Genomic DNA, 17,921 nt, shown 5'->3' on the forward strand with positions numbered 1-17,921 from the left:
GCACCTCTGAAAAAACAGATCCAGAGGTCATTGGTATCTTAGAGAATTAATCAATTGCATTTAGAAGCTTGAGCCTGAATAGGCTGCTTTAAAAAACCCACTCTGAATTTGCTGGGTTACTGGTTCAGTTCAGCTCAGTGCAATGCAAGCATAGGATACAAAGTCTTCCTCTTAGATATGCCAATTGGATCTAACATTTGATTCTTGTGTTTAAGCTCAAGACACCCTAATAGTGACTGGTTTTTTAATTCACTGGCATTTATACAGTAAAACATGATCCTGCTGTTATTCAATCAAGATTCAGACCTTTCAATGTCCGCAGAACGTAGTTAAAAGAACCCATGAAATCCTTCTCCAATTGATTAGCAGTAAATATTTTTGTTGGGAGGTTCTCTTGAGAAATCAAGTATACTAGCCTCTTTGTTAATCGGTGTTTGTTGAAGAGCCAGCGCCTCTTCAGAAGGTATATCATTCATTTCCATTTTCTAATAAGATCAGAACTTCCAGTTTAAGAATCTTGAGACACTCAAACACTCAGATTTGCAATCTCCCTGTTTACCAAGGTAAGGGAAGAATGAGGAAAGGAAGCTACTCCTTAGCTCTACAAGAGTTTCTTTCTTAGTTCTGCCCCTTTTCCAGTGGAGCCATTGCTGCCTCCCACCTGTCATCTTCCACCAGATGATATCCAGGCCCAGAATTTTTGGTGGCACTATTCTCTAAACAGCAACATTTTCCTTTCATGTATTAGTCTTCCTAATAGGTCCCAGTTTAGATCAGCTCGGTCGGGAAGTAAACACGGTGATTTCTGACTGGCTATTCCTATAAATGCCCTACAGGCTGTGAAAGATTAACCAAGGTCTTTATCATCCAGATGTTCCAAAACATGAGGCAAGACATTGGCCTTCCCAATCCACATAATACCTTTTAGAAGGGGCCTCATTTATGGATGTGTAAAGCAACCATTAAGGTCAAGTGCTCCTCTGCTTCTCTAGGAAGTTGAAGAACTTCAGGTGCTACACGACCTCACAGGCTCTGGTTTTCAGCTCTCTGTACTAAAATGTCATGAAGCAGCAAGGCCACATGCTCCCTAAGGGACAGGGAGCCAAACAGAGCAACAGAGCCAACAGGACAGGCACCTCACCAGCCAGGGTCCAGCCTCATAGCACCCCAGGGAGGTGAGCAGGGCAGCCCAGGGATTGCAGCCAGGTTCCACCAGGAGTCCAGGTCATCAGGCAGGATTGTGGTGATGTGCACATCTGGGGCCCAGCTAAGGATGTAGCTCAGGGTCAGGTCTGGAGATGGCTACCATAGAAAGACAGGGCCCAGAGATCACGAGGAAGGTCCACAGTAGCAAGTTAGCCTACAGGTTGGAGACAAGATCAGTGAAGGCCACAGCTGGGCATAGGGACAGCCTCTGACAGGACAAGAGACAGATACATCTCCAACATAACTGAAACTGAAATCCTAGGCCTAAGCTTAAATGGAGCTCCTAAGCCTATGGGCAGAGGGCATGGGTGGAGACCTTAGGTGAAGCTCATCAAGGTCATCAAGGCCCATTACTGACCTCAGAGCCCTATGACAGAAACACAAGTGATACTGCAATCAGGTGACAGATGATCATGCTGGGGTAGCAGCAAGTCTGTAACATGACTTGGCTCTAAGATACATAAGGGAATCACTGCCTGGATGAAGGCATACCATTTTCTTCTGATTCTGAGCAACACTGAGAAGTGCACAGTCCTCCCAAGGTGCTCCAGCTTTACCTGAATGTCAGTGAGGATTAAGCATGCAGCATCCTTGTTCTGCAGGGGACACACCACCATACCATAAGATTTTAAGGGTAGTTTCTCTGTAGTATTTTTACATTAAGATACAGATGCTCAGAAATGGAAAACTAGGGTTTCCCGAGCGGTGGAGGGAAGAGAGAGGATGTGGCTGCTTCAGGCCTCAGGCAAAGAATGCCAAAGGAAGAGAACTCAGGAAACATTTAAACAGAATCAGTTCTGAGAAATGGCTTGATTTATTCAAGAGGATTAAAGTTGGTACAACAGGAGGGTTATATATCTCTTCAGCAAGTCCCCAAACACACAGAACTTTGTAAATCTCCCTTAAAGGATTTCTATCAGAACCAGAAAAGGAGGCCCAAGAAAACAAAACACTGGTAGTGCTAAGTATTATTGTAGAAAGGGCTAAAACTGGTATGAAGGCATATGAAGAGAGGTACAAATCCTGAGGAAATCAGCAGAGCATTATTAACTTCACTTCTGTCAAAGCTTCCCCTGAGTGCTTCAATTAGAAAATGAACACAGTGTCATATATAAAGACAAGTCTCACAATATGCTCAGCATTACACACTATCAACAAAATCTGGAAGCCTGTCTTGAGACTTAAAAAACAACTTCTAGACAGACAACTTTTCTGTCTACATGCTTTTCTAAGCATGGAACACCTCTTAAAAAAAAAGATATTTGACCTTTCAGATATAAAATAAATACCAGCTGAGCCTCTAACTCTAAACCTTTAAAAGTCTAGTCCTTTAAACCTTTAAAAGTCTAATAAAAAAACCCAACAAACTAGCATGACTTCTTATTGCATGTGGTAGGTAAGAAGGAGGGATGAATGGCAGTAGACTGGGGCCACAAACCCAGTCTACTGCCATCTTAGAATCATAGGACACCTTCCACTAGACCAGGTTGCTCAAAGCCCCATCCAGCCTGGCCTTGAATGCTCTCAGGGATGGGGCATCCACAGCTGCTCCAGGCAACCTGTTCCAGTGTCTCACCAGCCTCACTGTAAATAATGTCTTTCTAATATCTAATCTCAATCTACCCTCTTTTAATTTAAAACCATTGCCCTTTGTCCTGTCACTACATGCCCTTGTAAAAAGTCTCTCTCCAGCTTTCTTGTAGGCTTCTTCAGGTACTGGAAGGTTGCTCTCTGGTCTTGCTGGAGCCTCCTCTTCTCCAAACTGAACAACCCCAACTCTCTCACCCTGGCTTCATAGGAGAGGTGCTCCAGCCCTCTGATCATCTTTGTGGCCTCCTCTGGACTCACTCCAACAGGTCCATGTCCTGCTTATGCTGCGGGTCCCAGAGGTGAACACAGTACTCTAGGTGGGGTCTCATGAGGGCAGAGGGGGAGAATCACCTCCCTCAACCTGCTGATCACGCTGCTTTTCATGCAGCCCAGGATACAGTTGGCTTTCTGAGCTGTAAGTATACATTGCTGGCTCATGTTGAACTTCTTGTCCACCAACACCCCCAAGGCCTACTCAGGGCTGCTCTCAATCAATTCTCTGCTCAGCCTGTGTTTGCGTTTGGGATTGCCCTGACCCATGTGCAGGACCTTGCACTTGGCCTTGTTGAACTTCATGGCGTTCACTTGAGTCTACCTCTGAAGCCTGTCCAGGTCCCTCTGGATGGCGTCCCTTCCCTCCAATGTGTTGACCACACCACACAGCTTGGTGTTGTTGGCAAACTTGCTGAGGGTGCACTTGATCCCACTGTCCATGTCACAGACAAAGATGTTGAACAGTGCCGGTCCCAGTACAGACCCCTGAGGAATACCACTCATCACTGGTCTCCACTTGGACATTGAGCTGTTGACTACAATTCTTTAAGTGTGACCATCCGGCCAATTCTTTATCTGCTGAGTGGTCCACCCATCAAATCCATGTCTCTCCAGTTTAGAGACAAGGATGCTGTGCAGGACAGCGTCAAAAGCTTTGCAAGTCCAGGTAGATGACATCAGTTCTTCTTCCCTGATCTATCAACACCGTAACTCTGTCATAGAAAGCCACCACATTTGTCAGGCATGACTTGTCCTTAGTGAATCAGTGCTGGCTGTCACCAACCACCTTATTTTCCATGTGCCTTAGCACAGTTTCCAGGAGGATCTGCTCCATGACCTTGCCAGGCACCAAGGTAAGACTGACTGGCCTTTAGTTTCCCAGGTCTTCCTTACTTCCCTTTTTAAAAATGGAGGTTATGTTTCCCCTTTTCCAGTCCATGGGACCTTCACCAAACTGCCACAACTTCTCAAATATGATGGATAGTGGCTTAGCCATTTCATCTGCCAGTTCCCTTTAGACTTACAGATGCATCTCATCAGGTCCCAAGGACTTGTACACCTTCAGGTTCCTTAGATGGCCTCAAACCTGATCTTCTCCTACAATGGGTAGTTCTCCATTCTCCCAGTCCCTGTCTTTGCCTTCTGCGACTTAGGTGGTGTGGCTTGACCACTTGCCACAGTATCTTGCCGTACGCCCTCCTTGCTGTCCTAAGGATCTTGAACTCCAAGATCACTCCTGCAACACTTACAGGAGGCAGCAAACTATTCCAGTTTCTATATAGGGAGTGAGGACTGTCATCACCTTTCTTTCCCCAGGTAAAGGGTAAGGTTTGGCATCCTTTTAGGAGATACCATCTCCTCCCCTGCAACATGGACTCCTTCATGCTTTAGCAGACTTCTCCTGGGGAAAAGGGATTTAGCAAAGGCAAGGAATAAAAAAGGGAGATGATTGGCAATGTTCTGACATGCAGTAAAGCTCACTCCCTACTGCTTTATCTTCACAGCCATCACCACAGACCTCTTCTGCATGCTTAGCCACACTTCCATATGTCTGAGCTGTCCCAGGCACAGACAGGATGCCTCAGCCACGAATGCTCCTGACATTGAAGTAAACCCTCATCAGACATATCACAGCTGTTCCTCTTTCTACCCTTTGACTAGGCTCTCCTCTGCTTGTGGAAGTGGACTTTGAAAGAATTTGGCTGCTGATGCCAGGGGGAAACTCCCACGAAGGCAAGGAGGTTGCATGCAACTTGTTAGTGGGGAAGGAACTTGTGTGTTCTGACTACAATGTCACATTTTAAGTGATGTTACATGTGATGAAGCACAGACTTTCAAACTAAGGAACCCACCTTATCCTCTCCCACACAAATTCCTAAGGATCTCCACCCACTGAGCATTACGTTCTGCTGCTTTTTAAAAATTTCTAACATGAAATAATGCAATGATTACTTTAGTGTGTACGTAGACTATTCAAACAAAGAGACAAAAAGAATTACACAACTAAGACAAATAATTAATTCCATTTCCTACAAACTTGCCTAAATTCCAGGATGTTCAGACTATTGGTTAAAATAAATTGTCTTTGGATCTTTTATGCAAATATACAGAATTGTAGCTTGTACCATGATGCTGATTCTTCACATTTGATGTTTATTGTATTTGAGGGGTTATCTTTCACTCCCATACATATGCAGTGGTTTTGCAACAGCATTCATAATTTCACCTCCAAGGAACAATGCTGGATTGACAGCATTGAAGTCTAATGCGTCTTCTTTAGCCATTTAAAGTCGTGGAAGCTGTTGTGCAGCAAATCTCCCTCATATCAACCTGCGTACCTCTGGGGGAGGAAGAAAGCAAGCACCAAGAATTTCCAGTACTTTGTCCCATTACCCACTGAAATTATAGCACCATGGAAACAATTTGCCACAAAGTTTAGGTGCACATTCAGAAAAGCATTTGAGGCAATCAGGTCTGCTGCCCCAAGTTGCATTTAGCTGTAAAAGAAGTGAGGCCCTGTGAAACCCCATGTTACCTTTTTCTCCTGAGCAGTGAGATTAGGTGTTCTCACGGGTGCATGGGGTATTCCTTTCCTCTGACCTTTGTTTTCAGGCAAAGGGTAGAGAGGAAGGCCACGACAAATTTCCTTCAGGCTGGTCATAGCTGCTGGGGAAATAGGAGGAGGATGAAAGGCACGGCAAACTGAAGAAGTACAAGGAACAGGAAACAAAGGGTGCAGGCAAGCAAGATGCTAAGCAATTCAGATGTACCACCACTCCGGGGTGATCTGGAAAAGCACAGCCTGTCCTCTGACTTTTGCAAACAGCCTTGTCAAGCAGAGAGGCCAGGCAGCACAGGTGACACACCTCCCCACTCTGTGCCATGCCATTGGCTCTTCCCTCCACCCCCAAAATGAATGATTCACAATTTTGCTGTTTATTCTCTGGGTGCTTTGTCAGCTGGTGCTGTGCTAAGCCACTAGAGCAAGCCCAGTCACTTTCCAAATTATCTGATTCCCCCAATGTCCTAGTGAGGGTCATGGTCTGGATGTCTGAGACCTCAAAGATTGTGCATTTACATTTCTATAGTTTAGGATCTAACTACAGCTAACAATTATTATTTGCATCACTATTCAGATAAGATGGGCATTTTCTGTTTGACACCTCTAGGTATGAACCGTTCCTCAGATCTCATCAATTCATCTCCTAGACAGCAGTGGTTGTCAATGATAACAGCAAAATTTTCCCTTTAGGTGTTAGCTCCTCTTAGCTCACTGGATGAATGGATTTTAGTACTATTAAAGTGGAAATGTACTCATTAGCACTGGTAGTGGTTTTCTCAAGACAAGCAGTAACTGCGAGGAAGAATTAAGGCTTTCAGTTCTAAGTCACTTTTATATCCCACAGTCAACAACAACTATAAAGTCTTACGGTACTGCCATCCAGACATCACAATATTATATAAATTAATGTACTTAATTTTGGTTGTCCACTTACAGTGCACATGAACATTGCTCTCCATTTTGAGTTGTTGTTTAAACTATACAAGAGCTTCTTGATCTTTATTACATCCATGGAACTACAAGTCTTGGCCAAGGAATTTTCTCAAGCGCCATAGTTTAAACCTGATGAAATTAACTGGGAGAAACATTTCAGTTAGGAATGAGCCTAAAACCTAGGAGTTAAAAAATACTGCATTTTCCCACAAAGGCAGCAATCAACAAGCGATGACAAGAAAGCACAATTATTAAATTATAGCATCTCATTAATGTCACGTCAGTTTTAGCTCTAGGACATACTGCACATCCCCAGCTCCCACTGAAGATGCTTGAGTTGAAAGAACTCAGAACATCTCAGGGGAGCTGAGCGCACAGCAGACTCAAACTCTCTGAAGGATACTAACTGTCATTTATGGCAGGAGAATTTTGTTTTCTAATTATACAGTATTTTAGCTGTTTTCGAACAAAAGGCAAAGACAAAAAGAGGAGAGAAAAGCCTCCTTCCTGTCTGAAAATTTTCTATTGGGTTTTCTTATTAAAATATATATATAAAAGGAAAATAAGGGTCAAGTCAGAAAACTCTACCCCAAAACCTAGCTAAATAACCCTGCCTTACATAAGCATTTCCATGCCAAAGGGAAATAAATCTTTCCTTACTCTTTTTTGTATGACCCACATTCTCCAAATCCCTGTAAGGTCTGATCCTGCACACACATGGGCACAAGAAAAACCTCGTCTACATTTGGGCTCCCACCGGACCTGCTTCCCTCTGTGACATCAAGCAGAAGTTAATGGTGGTGTGCTGCTGTGAAAGCTGAAGAAAAAGAGAATGAAGCTGCAGGGGGAACTCACTCCCTGAATTAAAATTATTTCTAGGGCTGGGCACTTTCACCTCCGATCGCTATATGCTGGAGCCTCTCTGTGTCCCTGGGAGTTTGGTGTTGGAGTTACTTGAGCAAATCCAACTTCAGGGCCATGCCTGGTGTTGGCTGGGGCAGGCAGGGTGTCAGTGGTGCCAGAGCAGACACCTCGGCTTCCCTGGGAAGTCCCAAGCCCCCTCACTGCCTGCCTTGTCCCAGCTCATGTGTGACTGGGACATACATGTCATATATGATGCCTGGGACATGTCTATAATTATGTAAAGAAACCCGGTGTTTCTGCCCCTGTGAGCCATACCTAAGACCCCCAAAGCCCCCCTCCCACTCTCCCCACACCCTGGGACTGCCTGGGGGGTGCCTGGGGGGTGCCTGGGGGGGCTGCGCGCCGTGCCCCGCCGCAGGGCAGGTGCCATGTGCCGGGCGCCTGGCAGAGGGTGCTGCAAGGACAGCAGGCCGGCCGGGCGGGCTGCGCACCCCGCACCCGCACCCGCAGACACGCACCCGCAGACACGGGCTCCTGGAGGAGAAGATGCGGCTGGAAAACAACGCCTGCATCGGAGCGCAACGAGGACCGAGCCCGGCCGACCAGGAGGTGCGGAACCGACACATCCTCCTCCTCCACCCTAAAAAAAAAAAAAAAAAAAAAAAAAAAAAAAAAAAAAAAGCACATATAAAGAACAGGAAGAAGATCACATGTTATAATAATCCCCTTTGCAGCCAGACAGGACCGGAGAGGAGAGCTGCCCCGTTAGGACTAAGAGATGTGCTAGAGGCTCGAAGGGAGGCAGAGGCAAAACTTGAAGATAACTACCCAGCCCTCGGGAGGGAAGGAAGCCCCCAGCCCCAATCCTCGCTCCAGCAGGCGGGAGGAGGGATCCTCCACCCCACCCCACCCCCCTTTTCCCTGGGGATCGCGCCCCCCGCCCAGGAGCCTCCCCTGCCCCGGGCTGCGCTCCCCCCCCAGCCGCAGCCCCCGGTGGCGGGCGGCAGCCGCGGGCCGGCAGCAGGCGGCGGGGATCTCCCGGGCACCGCACCGAGCTGGCGGCGGGTTTGTTTTTCACTCTCATCCCCCGGCGCTCGCTGTGTGAAGCAAATCCCTCGGAGGTGGGGGAGAAGTGGCTTCCGTGACAGCGGAGGGAGGAGGGAAATCAAATAAAATAAAACAAACTAAAATAAAAAGAGAGAAGAGCCAAGAAAGCACTTGCTTCTCATCATCTCTCAGGGAGGAAAGCCAACTTTCTTCTTATGACCCTCTGCTGCAGGGAGCGAAGGGAGAGAAGGTACCGGGGCAGCCCTCCTAACAAAGCAGGGTGCCCGCAGCCCGCACCCCACCGCTACCCCGGGTAGCAGCAGGCTGCGGGAGGTGCGAGGGGGGGTAGGGAAGGTTGCCAGGGGGAAGCTAGGCACAGCCAAAACCAAGCTCCACCAAAAGCAAGGAGCAGAAACGAAAGTTTCGAAATAGCATCCAAACAACCCCAAAGGACCGGACTGAACAGAGCTCTCCGCGTCGCATCAGCCCCCGATGGTGCATTCGAGGGGCTGCGCCAGGGATGTGAACGTCCCCGGCCCGCTGCATGGAGAGGGGTAAAGACACAGAAAATCCTTGTTATTTATTTATTTATTGGAAGCAATGTACGGGTGACACCCAGAAGGCATCTCAGCCCTGAAAAAAAAAAAACCAACCCACCTCTGGACCCAAAAGAGAACAAGAAGAATGAGACAGCAGCCTTGACCCCTACACTGAGAGGAAGGTGAGCAGAAAGGAAGAAAGAAAGAAAATACAGAAAAGCCATGCAAGCACCAAACCTGTAGAATTACTGCAGCTCTTTTTTGCTTCACCGAGGACAGCTATTTTACTGACAGCCATGCAGCATAAAGGCATCATGCTGATTGTGTTCCTGGACTATTTTATTTCTGGCCATGGGGAAGCAGGTAAGCAAAATAAATCAATATTGCCATTCTGAAACAATTTTTCCTAAGGGTAGCAAGGGGAAATGGGATAGAAATCGGATCTGTTTGTTAAAAAAAAATATGTCAACAGCTTTATTTTAGATTGGATTTTTACAAGGAATCTGGGTTAGTCAATATATACAAATGCTTCTTATTCTCTGCAATACACAGCTTTATAGCTCAGTCCCCTCCCAAAGACTTATCATAGGATGTACAGTTTCATACATCCTTAAAAGAAAAAAAGTGTATTATTTTTGCAAACGAAAGAAAAGTAAGAGAGAAAGAGGCAGATGGATTGAGATATGCTGGATATTTGTTCTGAGGATGAAACACTGCCTTCCTAGGCAGGACAAGAGTGAGACAACAACATCCTTGGACAGCAGCACTGTAGGAATCTGGATTATTCTCTGTTAACTTAATTTTGCATCATTAGAAGTCAGAGACGCTGTTTAGGAATTACTATTTATCCAAGACGGTCAATTCATTCCGCGTATTCCCTGACTTAATAGTTAAAATGCAGTGGATGAGATTAAATTAGCATTAGAGAAAAAATGGATTAGGACAGAAAGAGAAGTTGATTAGTTGTGTGTGCATATGTGGGTGTAGAAATAAGCATATATAGGAATGATACAACTGTAATGGTATTTACATAGGGTCCTAAAATCACCTGGATTATGATGGAGACAAATTCCCTAGGGGTGAGGAAGCAAAGTATTAGATTTTTTTTCTTTCTGCTGTAGTTTAACACAACCTTAAGTTTAACAGGGATGAATTACAAAGATCAGGTAAAAAAATAAAAATAATTACTGATAAAACAATACATCCTTGCTGACTTTTCCTTTGAGATACTGGCTTGGGATCTCTCTTTCTGTACAGGAAAGCCTATCAGTGGTTTAAATTTCACCTGTGTGCTCCGAGTATTAGGACAGGACCAATGCTCTTCATGCACTGATTTGAAAGTGAAGTGTTCAGCTCCCCTGCAACCTCCAGTAAAGTCAAAGGCAAATCAAATGGCTTCAGCTCAGATTACTCCCTATCTAGAACCTTTTTGATAACAGACATCAGATTTCCATAACTGGAAGAGATATTTTCTTAAAAACTGAAAACGGCTCATAAATTTACAATCCTCTCACTGACTCATTTGGGGAAAAGAATGTCTATCACAACATGACAGGGAATGAGTGGAGGGAGGACTTATGTCCTTAGTCCTCCTAATGCCTTATCTTGGGCATTCACTAGTTTCCCAGGCTAGGACTCTCCCTATAGGATACATATGTTGACACACAGCACATAAAGATTGCAGATATGTCATGTAAAGTTGCTGATACTCTTGCAGAAAGCAGCTTGTTATAAACTAGCCTAAATTTGCTCTGCATGCAATTCACAAAGTGAAAATGAATCTTCAAAGAAATGCAGCCCACAGTTGACTGCTTGGAAAGTGAATTTGAGGTGAGGGAGTGTGTTCCGTATGGAGCTAAACACACTCAAAATAATGGTGTAAGACACAGTGAACAACAGCAAAATAATTGGATATTGAAGGTAGTGATGCTAAGGATTCAATTCAATGTCACTTTAAATAAATACACATGGCTTGGTCAAAAGGTTGCACAAACCATCAGCCCATGAAAGCACAAGGGTTCCCTGTTCATTCTGGTTTCTTTTTCTTTTTTCCCTCTTTTTTTTAGACGCAATATAAAAATCTCGAATTAACCTTGAAACTTTACAGGTCCTCTTACAGGCAGGGTCAGTACTGCTCAGACCAGGGTTAGTTGGGACAGTGCTCAGCCCATCTGTGTAGGACGATTTGGAAGTCTCAGCCTTTTCCTGAGCAGTGTGGTGTATAGGGAAGTGTGGTTTTGGCGTACTTTATTAGCCTTTACGGTAAATCCCTTTTTCAGCCCTACAGTTGATCCCTCCTGGTCAGAAGCGAAAGAAAGCGAAGGGTCAGTTGTGTGGGGAGTGCAGTATTTGCCTTCGGCCACCTCTGCACAGAGAAGGGCTGTCAAGATGGGCTCCTTAGACCTTTAAATATCATGCCGAGGGGGAAGGACCACAGTGGGTAGGCTGGAGGGGCCGCCTAGGTTTTACAGTGTGGGACGTGACCCTTGGGCGATCCTTCCCGCAGCCTCACGCGGGCGGGAGGGCGTTATTCCCCCCAACATTAACTGCAGCGCTCTGAACCCCCTTGCCCAGGACCGGCAGAGCCGCGGGCTCCCGGTGCGGCGGCCGCGGGCCGGGCGCGCTCCCGGGGGCAGCCGGCCAAAAGGGGGCGGCCGGGGGGCGGCAGCGGACGGTCCCCCCAGCCCGCCCCCCGGTCTCCTCCGGGCCGGGGTCGTTCCGCCCGTCTGCGGAGGAAGGTGCCGGTGGCGGAGCCCGCGGTTGCTCCAGGAGGGATGCGCGCAGGCGGCTGGCCGCAGCGGAGAGCCCGCACCCGGGATCTGCCTCTTTGGTCCCCAGTGGAGCCAGCCTGGTGTCCTGGCACTCAGAGCTTCACCTCCGGTGGCTCATTAATTCCAGGAATCAAAGCTATTTTATTACCGAAATACATCAGGCCACCCATAAATGGGTGAAGACTTGGCCCAACTCATCGCACGCTGGCCCCAAACAACCCAAAGGGTTCTATAGCACTCCCGTTGTCACCAGCATCAAGGGGTAAAGTTCCAGGTCTGATTAACAAAAACTTAAGCAACTAATGTCCCCAGGGTGGTTAGCTTTAGAAGAACATTGAAAAGTTTTTGGTTGTTAAGAAAAAAGTTAAACAGGTATAGAACAAGTGAAATCCAGGTTGGGCACGCACGCTGAGACTGCTCCACTGAAAACATAGCAGAAGATGTCCAAAGGTTTTAGAGTTTACGTGTTGCTCTGAACTGTGAATTTCGCTCTCCTGTCTCACTGTAGGAGACTACAACACACAAAATCATAGATTTGCATATGGAAAAGAAATAAAAATTCCAATTCAAATCACTCAGAAAATATTAGGCATCTTTCCAGTCACATCAGCAGGCTTTGATGGAGTTGCCATATTACCTTTCTCATGTTATCTATCCAGTGGAGTGTGAAAAATAACGCTAAAAAAATGAACATGTTTTTAGTTAATGCCCACAATGTGCTGTTGCATTACAAGGCTCTGAAGTAAGAGATCTCTGTTTGAAATGGCGTCCAGGAATATCAGTAGTATGACCTCCCTTGAACTGTATGATTCCCTAATCATCAGATAACACCATTGTTATAACACGTGCTGGGCATGTGCCATTGACCTGCCACTTTGTGGCACAGCTCTGAGGGACCAGAAAACAAACAAATAAACTAATCATACCATTTATGGAGCCAAGTCATCCTCCACGGAGCAAAAGCTAATCAACTTCATAATAACAGGCAGTGCCCATGCGCAATCAAACTGTTTAGTTCTTTATGAATTATTCAGTGAGTCCTCCTGGCAGTTGGGGTAAGTTGTTTGTTCGCCTGGCTGCTGTTTCTCTTCTGCAGCAGTCCCCTCTCGCTGTCCAGATCCAACATTTCATGTTGATTCCACAGAATCAGTGAGTGATGGGCAGGCTGCACTATCCTCGTGGCCAAGCAATGTTCTGCCAATTGATTTCTTTAAATGAAAAGCTTTTAATCGACTGCAGATTTTGTTTTCCAATCTCTCTCCTCTCAAACTCTGTTCTGCTAATTTGCATTTTGTTCTTCTCTCATTTTCTTAATGACACAGCAGTCCAGACAGGAACTGTTTATTGATGTTGCTGCATTAGCAGGCAGAGCAGATAAACCTTCTTGTGACTGTTGTTCAGGAGAACAACCATGGTTTTCTTCCTTTTGCAGGTTCAGATAAAAACAGCTTAAAAACTCAATATCAGACTAATAGCCCATTTATGGAAAAGATAAAAAGCAGCCATTTCCTTTAAAAAATGTTTCCTTTTTTACTTTCTCACATTCTCGTCTGCAAAGCTTCCCCTATATAACTCCTTAAATTTAGAACTCCAGCATCCCATTTCCTCTATGAAAGCTTCAGTGGTGTGATACATCAATAAAGATGGACTTTCTTTTACTTATGTGGTATATTTATCCATTATACAACAGCATTTGTAACATGGACCCATTCTTAATCAAAACTAAGTAACCTGACTCTCAGTCAGAGCTAATGCTTGTTTAAAGCCCAGTTGTAAGAGCAGTCCCACTTAAATTCACTGGAGGTAAAGATGACACCTTTCTGCAGCACTGAGCAAAATCAGTTAATATCCAATCTAATTTAAACACAGAAATTGCTTTGTTTTCCTTATTTTCAGTAACTTTTACCAAACAGCTTAGACATGAACATAAATGCAAAGACGTTCTTGAGGCATGCAGTTGTATGTAGCTCATTATATTTTTCCTGACCTGCAAGGATAGGTTTAACTTTATTTCGAGAATTCTGCATGATCCAGTGAAATTCACCCTCCAGAGCAGACAAAAATTTGGAATTTCAGATGCTGTGCAAAAAGGAGGAAGGTCTAAACAACTTCTGTAGAAACCCAAAGACTCACAGAAATTGCAAGGAACCTCCCAGATAAAATCTCTGGAGCTCCTAGTGTTCCCCTGTAACCATACCAGGCTCAGATGGAGTAAGATGGTCATGATCAGAAAGAAATTACATTGAAATGGTCATCAGGCAGTGAGGATGGTGTGAGGGCTTAGTGGAGGATCTCCAGAAGTGCTAAGAATACCTGCTCAGTTGAAGCGGGGGAGCAAAGAACAGAACTGATAGAGCCAAACATCCCTATCTTCTCTCCTTTCCTCTTCAGCTGACTTCTGCAGCTCCTCCTCTCTCATGAAAATTCACCTCTGTGCTGGCACAGGGTGTGGAGGTGGGACTGAGGGGGGGCAGCTTTCGTTCCTTTGATCCACGGACTATTAGGTTCATTTGTAAGTCAGGCACTGCTGCCTTCTAAACTCTGCCAGTCTCCTAGGACTTCACTGGGATACTAAAAAATATCTCGGCCAGCCTATTCCAGCCACTGGTAGGAGGCAACTTCCATCAGCAGGAAACATACTGTGTCTCCAGACACCCCCTCTTTTGTTGAGGCAGCTGCCGCTTGTAAGGCAAACACACATTAAGTCCGAGTTCTTTTGAAGGTGGCTTCCACCTGTTCATAAGAGTAGTCAAGAGCATTTCTGGACAATCTGCTTCCTTGCTGTCTGAACTTGAAGACTACCTTACGCTGTATGTAAGCTAAAATGGCACATGCCTTTGGTCAATGGGACTCAGTGGACATACAACAACTTCATTTTGTGTCCTAATCCTAGGAAGCAAAATGCATGAGGTGTTTTCCAAAACGATGTCCATCTCTGACCTTTCTCTTCTGGCCTGTGCAGAAATGTCCCTAAGGAACTAAGGGCAGAAGCAACTCAGAGGCAAAACCATGCACACAGGACACATTTTTTCATCTGAAGGATTCCTTTTGGAAAGAAGGACATTAGATTCATCTGACTACATTTATGATTTGAGTATTTTTATAAGGCTGAACTAGAGAGTCTTTTATTTGGCTTAACTTCATTTTAAAACCAATTTTTCCTGAGGAAAGGCTGAATATAATAAACCAAGTAGGGATTTTAAAATTTGACCTAGAATGTTGAACTAATAGCTGGCCTTTGAACTGCTCTTAGATTACCCAGGGTTTATGGTCATCCTATGTTTCATTGGAAGGGTCATTTCCTGTAGGACTGAGATCCAGTCATCTGACTTGTGACCTCTTGGATTAGATTTATGACCTTCCAAGGTCAGTCTTTAACTCCTTCTAGACTGTTAAGTTGCAAAGAGGACATTGTAAGTCATTAGAAAAGCAGTTTTCTCCAGTATGGTAATATGGTTTTGGAACGACCTTTAATTCCAGTATCATAGGACACTACTGATTTCCAAACAATATTAAGACTTTGTAGTTATCCCTACCTTTTCTTAATTTAGAAATAGGTAGATACATACATTGAAGATAGCAAAAATTTGCCAGTATTTGCAAACTTGGCAGACAAAGTAATAGTCATCTACCTCCACGTCAAAGGTATTTAAACAAAAGTGAGACTTGATTTTCAGTTCTGCTAAGTACTGACAACTCCAGCTGATCTCAACAGAAGTAGAAGCTCAACACCCCTCAAAATTACACCAGTAATGCATAAGTATAGAGCAACATGCTTTCTGCACGTGTTTGTATGTGTAATTAGTGTCTGTACTTTGTTGGGCAGGAATCATCTCTTTTGTTAATGTTTCTACAGTGTGTAGTACAGTTTGACTTTTCTTTCTGGTAAGAATGAAAATAAATGCATTGAATAGATTCAGTCCTCAGATACAGAGTTTACTAGAGTGAAAGTTAAGAAAACACAAGATTTCTGTGGTTAAACATAAAATTCTATAGATTGATGCAACTGCATTTTCAAGAGAAAGTTAAGCGCCATAAGCTTGAATTTTGTAAAGACCTCAGTTTCTGAGTTAAGCACCAACACCAAGGACTAGATTTATTGAGAAATTCCCTTGTAACTTTGTGTGAAAAGATGAAGTAGCTCTCCTTAGAAGGAGTCTTCTTTGATGTCAGTCCCCACATTAGTACTCCAAATATCTGCATGGTCACCTGTGTTACAGCCTGAGAACTATCTGTGAAATCCTACTTGTGTTTCTTTTGCCTGTCTTTCAGATCCCACGAGGCTACAAGCCTTCCGCTGTAATGGCCGTTCTTGCAACCCTCCAGTGGGAAACCTTGCAACAGGGAGGACACCAGTCACTCTCACCACATGTGGCCAGAACAGTACAGAACTGTACTGCTTCTACCCAGACCACAATCTCCTCCATCAAGTCTCCCATGGCTGTGGGCAGCCTCGCTGCACCAAATGCAATGCCAACCAGCCTGATAACTCTCATCTCCCTGCTGACATGACAGACGATTTCTTTGCAAACCCCACTTCCTGGTGGCAGTCTGCCCAAGGGGTACACAGGGAAGAAATCAGACTGGACTTTGAAACAGAATTCTACCTGACCCATGTCATCGCTGTGTTCAAGTCACCTCGCCCAGCCGCAATGGTGTTGGAAAGGTCCCAGGACTATGGGCAGACTTGGAGGCCCTACAAGTATTTCTCTGTCAACTGTACAGCGACTTTTGGGCTCCAGGATGATCTCATTGAGGAAGGCTCCATGTGCACTTCCAGGTATTCAGATGCAGTGCCCTGCACCAGAGGAGAGGTAAGCAATAACTGAGGTTTGGACTAAGTTTAATGTCAAACACCTGAAGACTGGCTGAAAATCAGAGAGTATATGCTCAGAGAGATACTGTGCATATAAATTATGAAAGGTAGCCCAACCCCAAAGGCTTTGTGTTAAGAAAATAAAGGGGAAGAAGAAGAGGAATTATATATCAATGAAAATTAACGAAAAATCTTTAACAACTTTCTTTTATGACAGCTGCACAGGATAGGATTGACATTGCCTAATCTTACATTGCAGGTGCCAATAACCGAACTAGAATTCCAACAAAATAGATGTAGGGAAATACACATTTGTAAAGTCTGGTTTTCCTACTTTAGGATGACATGAACTACATGGTCTTTCTTTTTCTTCTCCATATAAAAAGTCTTAGATGATTGGATGACTTTTAAATACATCCTTCCCCTAAGTTTAATGTGACTTTCCTTGCTGGAGGTGACTGCTCTTATCATATCAAGCCATAGGCTTTGGAAACGAAACCGTTTAGATGCAGGAAGTGGAAGGGAGCAACCAGGTTTCACTATTCAACAGTGGGTATACCCTTCTTTGGTATAAATATTTGATTGTGCTGTTAAACATATGTGGAAGGCTTTCTTCTAAAATATATGTGCAATTGCTCTGATAAATTCCTCTGACAAGAACATTAATGACTACTTAGTAATCAGATACGTAGTTTAGTCATAACCCTTTTCATTCATCAATATTGAAACAGTCTAGATGGGAAAGACAGTAAATATCATTGGTATCATTTTATAGAGGAGACATAAAGGCACAAAGGAAGATTATAAGACATTCCTATAGTCACAACAGAAGCTGGAGTGCCTTCACTTCCTTCTCTCTTCCTTAGAGAAGTCACAATCCTTTTGGTTTCCTTGTCTGGAAGTGATCATGCAGGTTTGGCAGTAAAACTTTGCTGCAAATTAAGCTCAGGTGTGATGTGAATGGTCCAGATAGGCTTCAAAAAACACAGTGGTTTCAGCAGTGTACTTCAAAATGCACTTGAAAAGAAAGAAATTAATGTACTATACCTGAGACACGGAAACAGCAGTAAGGAGAGACTGAGTTCATCTTTGTGCAACAGACTAGGAAAAACCTCTGCATATTACAAATCTGGAGCAGATCATCTGACTACTCAACTGTCTTGTTCTTGGAGTAGTAATTCTGCTCAGTTAGCATGATATGTTTAAGCCAAATGTCTTCTGTAGAGAGATTACAGTTTGCTATATCAATACAGAATCTAAGCAACTAGTATAATTTTCCACTCTTGTGTACCTTCCAATCAAATATCTGGAAGTACTTT

General features: G+C 44.5%; 2 protein-coding genes across 2 annotated transcripts in view; one reads left to right on the plus strand and one right to left on the minus strand.

The window, feature by feature from the left end:
- Positions 1–8,116, minus strand: part of UROC1 (urocanate hydratase 1) — a gene marked incomplete at its 5' end in the record, with an annotated part of 47,321 nt that extends 39,205 nt beyond the window's left edge. Inside the window, 2 exons of the mRNA XM_080385705.1 lie at positions 5,606–5,733; positions 7,948–8,116. Coding sequence (XP_080241831.1) covers positions 5,606–5,733; positions 7,948–8,116 — 297 coding nt within the window. The remainder of the gene's footprint in view (positions 1–5,605; positions 5,734–7,947) is intronic.
- Positions 8,099–17,921, plus strand: part of LOC308063109 (netrin-4-like) — a 55,193-nt gene continuing 45,370 nt past the window's right edge. The window contains exons 1-2 of the mRNA XM_080385657.1: positions 8,099–9,378; positions 16,059–16,600. Of these exons, the coding sequence (XP_080241783.1) occupies positions 9,312–9,378; positions 16,059–16,600 (609 nt within the window). The 5' untranslated portion in view covers positions 8,099–9,311. The remainder of the gene's footprint in view (positions 9,379–16,058; positions 16,601–17,921) is intronic.

The sequence above is a fragment of the Falco punctatus genome (genome assembly GCF_963210335.1).
Source record: "Falco punctatus genome assembly, chromosome: 4".
Taxonomy (NCBI): Eukaryota; Metazoa; Chordata; class Aves; order Falconiformes; family Falconidae; genus Falco; species Falco punctatus.